At 41.8% G+C, this 6,000-nt stretch overlaps 1 protein-coding gene across 2 annotated transcripts in view; it reads right to left on the bottom strand.

The window, feature by feature from the left end:
• Window positions 1-253: 253 nt before the first annotated feature.
• The window catches only part of CEP170 (centrosomal protein 170kDa), a 113,059-nt gene continuing 107,312 nt past the window's right edge, over window positions 254-6,000 (bottom strand). For both annotated transcript variants that reach the window (XM_015424568.1, XM_015424569.1), the window contains 2 exons: window positions 5,588-5,639; window positions 254-1,196 (listed from right to left, as the gene is read on the bottom strand). In XM_015424568.1, coding sequence (XP_015280054.1) covers window positions 910-1,196; window positions 5,588-5,639 — 339 coding nt within the window. In that variant the 3' untranslated portion in view covers window positions 254-909. The remainder of the gene's footprint in view (window positions 1,197-5,587; window positions 5,640-6,000) is intronic.

Raw genomic sequence — 6,000 nt, 5'->3', positions numbered from 1 at the left:
CTTTGAAAAAAAGTACAACTCATGATCATCTCAAGGAGCACTTGTTATGTATTTTGCATTTGATCCTGGTGATACAAGGACTTCAAACAATAGGCTTACATAGCTATACATTTCAACTGCTTTTATAGTTCCAGACATTTGGACAGAAATGATAAGAAATTTTACTTTCATCAACATCAAAAAGACATATTGGAGAGGACCAGCAAGAGTCAAATGGATCCTTTTTGGGAAGTGGACTCAGACCCCACTGCGTTTTTTTAAAGGACAATTATGATCAATTTGCTATGTACATAACAATTATTAGCTCCTACTGATACTGTTATGCTCAGTTTGCCAGTCCCAGCAAATTTTAGTGCAAACATAATATCTGAGCTTTGTAAACCCCAAGACAATTTATGTAACAATGAAATTATATAAAAATCACAACATTCTGAAATACAGGAATGAATGCTTTGTCAAGCCTTCATTATATCATAATGTGCTACAGTACACACCCTATTTTAGATCCTCTTGTTTAGAACTAAATTTAAGTGACTAATAATTTTTATACATATTTGATGAAGAGGCCCAATTACAGATCAACTTGGCACGGGAAATTTAGAAATTTAATAATGCTAGAGCTGCACCTTTTGTGTCACTTTAACAGTCCGTTTAAGCTAAATAAACTATGGAGGACAAATTCAAAATAAATGGTTACATAGCCCACAAAATTATGACAAACTGTTATTTTCTATGTGGGTTCCAATGTTTACCTCAAGAGATGTGTGACATTCAAAGCATCACAGTTAAATAGTTGGTAAAACAAAGCAATGGCAATTTCACCAAGCTTTTCAACTCTTGAATGAACAATGTTAGGACTCAAAATGAATTCTACACATTCAATACTAAAAGGTACTGACAACATTTATGTCATTCACGCAAAGCTGGGTCTTCTTCCTCTCCATCTGGATTGAACCTATTAAAATGTATGCTGAAATCATGCTCAGATTCAACATTGCCAAGTTCATTTGAAGCAGACACAATGGCTGGTCGAACAGCCCTTGCTTCCGGTTGGCAGTTTTGATGTGTCTGAGGATGGGCACTTTGAGAAATAGAGCTGGACTTTGCCTTCGGTTGAACGGCTTGGACAGTATTGCCAAATCCCAAATTGCTCAGGGCATCTAATGTTCCATCAGGGTCAATCATTGAATTTATCACTGAATAAAAAAAGAAGAGAGAGGTTTGCTAAAAATCATGATCACAAGTTGTGAATTGAGAACACACATCCCTGTGTTAAAATTCCTCTAATATTCAGTTAGAGAATGGGATCAGATCTCTGCATAAAATTACAAAGACTCCTCTCCTTTTAACTTTTCACAATCTAGAAGTCTAGCCATTCTCCACAGTCTGCACACATACAGCCAACAGGAATAATACTCTGATTTATACAAATTATACTGTCCTTAAAAAACTGTTGTCTAATACTGATGCAGTTTTACCCTGCACCACGCTGCTTTCTTTTCTAGAGACCTAGCCCTCTACTACATATCTGGTACTAACAGGAAACAGAAGCTTCTACCCATATGCACTTTTCAGATGTTATAGAATGTATTAATAATTTTGTGGATCATCTCATGAGGCAGCAGCCTCTAGAAACAGCATCTTCTAAAAGAATGAAAAAAACATTTATGCTTTGACATGCATTTCTCCACTTAATTGGGTATGCTGAAAGAGAGAAAATCATTTTTCCTTTAGCTCCTGAAAGCTGTGAAATAAGAACTAACTTGTTGGACCTCTCAGCATTCTTGAGCCTGTGGGCATTTTTGGGAGTTTTGAGGGAAAGTAGCGTGCATCCACAAAATGCTGCCATGAGGGGCATTTCAGGTTTTTTTGTTTCTACAAGTGTGTGGGAATTCACCAGTTAAATATATTTGAGCTTACATCTGGGCAAGATGGGTGATAGGGCAATTCTGCTGAAGCCTAAAGTGGGAAGCCTATAAGCCTGGGTATGTTGCATTTATTTGGGAAATGGGTGTGTAACAATATTCTAGACAGAGCAGATGGTAGGATAGGGCTTCTCTTGTGTCTTCTGCCTCTTCACATATTTTCTTGCATTTCTCAGAATGACAGTCCCTTCTCCTCTGTTCCTTTTTGCTGCTGATGGAGCTCTTGCTGTCACAAAGCAGGTTCAAGCAAATATATGTCCCTAAACAAAGACAGCATGAGCCAAGCCCATTATCCAAAAGCTGTGGCTACTTCCTAGACTTATCAGGAAGTGGCTGGACATTGGTTCTCTCCACCATACCAGTCCCATCTCCATCACTGCAAGGTTGGTGTCCTCCTCTTACCTTTAGCACACACCTTGAAGCTGGCTACAAAAATAGAAGGGGTAGGGGAGAAGGACTTGGGAGCAAGAAGGGCAGAGAAAGGGAAAAGAAGGAACATGGAAGGTGACAAAAGAAGAGCAGAATCAGAGGGAGTGTGGACGGGGTGTTGGAGGAAAAGAAGGAATGCTGAAGGGGGCAGAAAGCAAGGTAGTAAGTGACTGACAGGAAACATGTTGGTAGGTGCCACAGTAGTAAAGGTGTCACACTTGGGGTCAGGGTGCTGGGGCACTGAAAAAGACTAGAACCAACCTGTGATTTCACCCCCCCCCCTTTAGCAAATTCTTATAGAAAGCAAGAAAATAGCACTGAGAGCAAACCCACAGAGCAATTTTATGGAAGTGTGCAAAAGAGAATGGGGAAGTTGACTTGAATGAGGTGGCCTATAGGTTTCTCAGGGTATCTTTAACCAAATCTGAAAACACAGAAGTCTGGGCCAGTGAAGCATAATTATGAGTACCTGGACACTAATTCAACCTTTTTGCTCCTTTGGCTCACCAGAAACCTGGAAAAATCCCTTTTGTATTGATTGGTTTCTGATGTATTTCAACAACTGCAAGGAATTTAGAGTTCAATTGCACATCATCTACAAAGGCAAAGTAATAGTCCTTTTGAGATCATCGTTGGCGTTACCTGTTAAACAAGTCACAGCTGAGCTCTGATTTTCTTTAGCAAGATTGCTTTGTTGAAGCAGATGTGATATGTAACCAAGCTGTAAAAGCTGTTTATTGTTTATTTAAGGAATGTATGACTTCTAGAATCACAACCAAAGAAGGAAGTTCAGTTTATTAGGTTTAAGAGCTTATAGGCCATACGCCATAAAAAAGAGAATTTAATTTAAACTTTTTAAAAAAGAAGTGACGTTTTGAAGAATATATAGACTCAGGTAGATACAAAAGGATCAATTTCCTGGGATTTTTATCAAATAGGTAATAAGGTAAAGAAAATACAGAAAAGGAGAAAATTCAGTGCTAACATCTTGTGGATCTGAAGGACTATCTCTGTGGGGAATCTTCCTGTCCCCATCTCCTTCATTTCCCCTTAAACTGAAACAACATATGGGAAGCCTAGTTTCTGAGAATAATTTGGATGATTTTGGGTGGGGTGGGGGAGAAACACAGTCAAGGGTCATTGTCTAAGGGACCAAGCAAGTTCGCACTACCTCTGTAAATATTCTCAACTCTTGGAAAAAACAGCACACACATTTTCCAAGCATCTGAGAAACTGCCACTTTAAAAAACTAATACATTGCATAAGTGGGAACTTGTACTGATGCCAGTCATGAAAGAATTGGTGTGTCTACTGTCACTGATGGAGAGAAGGGGAATGGTGACAATGCACTACTCCCAGTCACTAGGGGAAGTGGCTGTTCAGCTGACTGCTACCTGTGGAAGAACTGGCACTGGTACTGGATGGAAAACTTTCCTATTGTTTGCATCCCTTCCTTTAGCTACTTTTTAAGGGTGAAACTAGAAAACTAGGTGAAGTAGTGGAACTACCAAATCTCCACTTAAGGTTTTTTGCTTCCTTCTACATCCTCTATAACTTTTATCTCTAATTAAGATTTATGTGATTTGATTTATATCCTGCCCTCCCCCGCAAGCATGCTCAAGACAGTCACAACAGGCATATCAGAACACTGTTACAAAAAAAAATCATAAGAAGAATGTTAAAACATACAATTTAAAACCAGGTTAAAATCACTTCAATAAGATGGCAGACCAGTTCACTGGAGTCTAGAATGCCTCCTGTATGGGTGCAGCTAGGTGATCAATAGGCATCCAATTCACCGGAGAGTGCTGTGCAGATTTCTATAGCGCCGAGGGGCCATTAAGTTGGGCAATATGAGCAGGAGGAGGACAAAATGGTTGGACATCCACCCCCTCAACCACAGGCCTGGTAGAACAGCTCTGTTTTACAGGCCCTGCAAAATTGTAATAAATCTTGCATGGTCCTGATCTCAAATGGGACTGTGTTCAACCAGGCCAGGGCCAAGGCAAAGGCCCTGCAAAATTGTAATAAATCCTGCATGGTCCTGATCTCAAATGGGACTATGTTCAGCCAGGCCAGGGCCAAGGCAGAAAATACCCTGGCTCTGGTTGGGGCTAGGCTGACGTCTTTTGGGCCAGGGACTACCAAAAGGTGTTGGTCAGCTGAGTGCAAGGCTCTCCGGGGCACTTATGGGGAGAAATGGTTCTGTAGGTATGTTGGTCCTTGGCCACATAGGGCTTTGAAGGTTTAGACCAAAACTTTGAAAGGATCCAGTACTCAACTGGCAGCCAGTGCAACCGGCACAACAACTGGCTGAATATGTGCCTGCACAGGTGCTGCAGTCAGCAAGCATGCTGCTGCATTTTGCACAAGCTGCAGTTTCTGGGTCAGATTCAAGGGCAACCCCACATAGAACAAGTTACAGTAATCCAGTCTAGAAGTGACCACTGCATGGATAGCTGCAGCTAAGTCCCGGGAGGAGAGATAGGGAACCAGTTGCCTGCGCAGCCAGATATGATAAAAGGCTGTTCTGACAACATTGGTGACCTGGGCCTCCATGGAAAGTGAAGCATCCAGGATCACCCCCAGGCTTTTTACCCTTGGTGCTGGCATCAATGGTACCCCCATCAATTCCTGATTCCACCCCCACACACACACACAGCTCAGGTACAGGACCTCAGTCTTTGCTGGATTTAATTCCAGCCAACTCTGTTCTAAGCATCCAGCCATAGCCCCCAGCACCTCATCCACAATGTCTGGAGTAGGGCTGCCAAGTCCCCCCGGGGGGCGGGGAAACCCCCGCCCGGGAGGCCTGTTCCCCGGCGCCGCTAGATCCGGCCCCGGGGGGAACCCACCCCCAAAAGCACGTCACACGGAAGTGACGTAAGCATGTCCGGGACGTTGGGGGTGGGGCCACAATCATCTGAGGGAATGGTTTTCTATGGTTTTCCCTCAGATGATTTTGGCCCTGCCCCCAACGCCCCGGACGTGCTTACGTCACTTCCGTGTGACATGCTTGTGGCACGCGCACGAAGACTCCCGGAGCAAGCCGGGGCTCCCCTGCTCCAGGAGAGGTGAGTACTTGGCAACCCTAGTCTGGAGCATAGTCGGGCCATCTGTCCAACAACAGGTAAAGATGAATATGAATTCAAACATCCAAAGCTTAACATAATTCAACAATGATTATTCCAACAATTTTGATTTTTTTATAGCCATTCAAAAATAGTAAATACCTTGTAGTTGCTTTTCTACTCTCTTCAACTCTTGTAATATTGATGATATCTCCTGCAGGGAATTTATCATAAGCATTAGCTTCATTAAGGAGAAAAAATATTTTTCCATAATACATAAACTGCAATAATGGTTGATAAATAATTCCTATGTTAATATGGACAAGAAATTGGAGCATATTAAACCATTTTTAGTGCACCATCCAAAGTTTTACAGCTATGCAAATGAGAATTTGAAGCGATAAAAAGTAGCAGCATTTAACAATAGAGTTCTAGAACATCTCAGGTTTCGCCTTCAATGTAGACTGAAAAGATTCTTCCCTCTGTCAGTATTCCCTCTGTCACCATCCAAAGTTTTACAGCTATGCAAATGAGAATTTGAAGCGATAAAAAGTAGCAGCATTTAACAATAGAGT

The sequence above is a fragment of the Gekko japonicus genome, unplaced genomic scaffold, assembly GCF_001447785.1.
Source record: "Gekko japonicus isolate JY-2015 unplaced genomic scaffold, Gekko_japonicus_V1.1 scaffold392, whole genome shotgun sequence".
Classification (NCBI taxonomy): Eukaryota; Metazoa; Chordata; class Lepidosauria; order Squamata; family Gekkonidae; genus Gekko; species Gekko japonicus.
The sequence above is the reverse complement of the archived record's forward strand: the minus strand, read 5'-3'. Positions and strand labels throughout refer to the sequence as shown.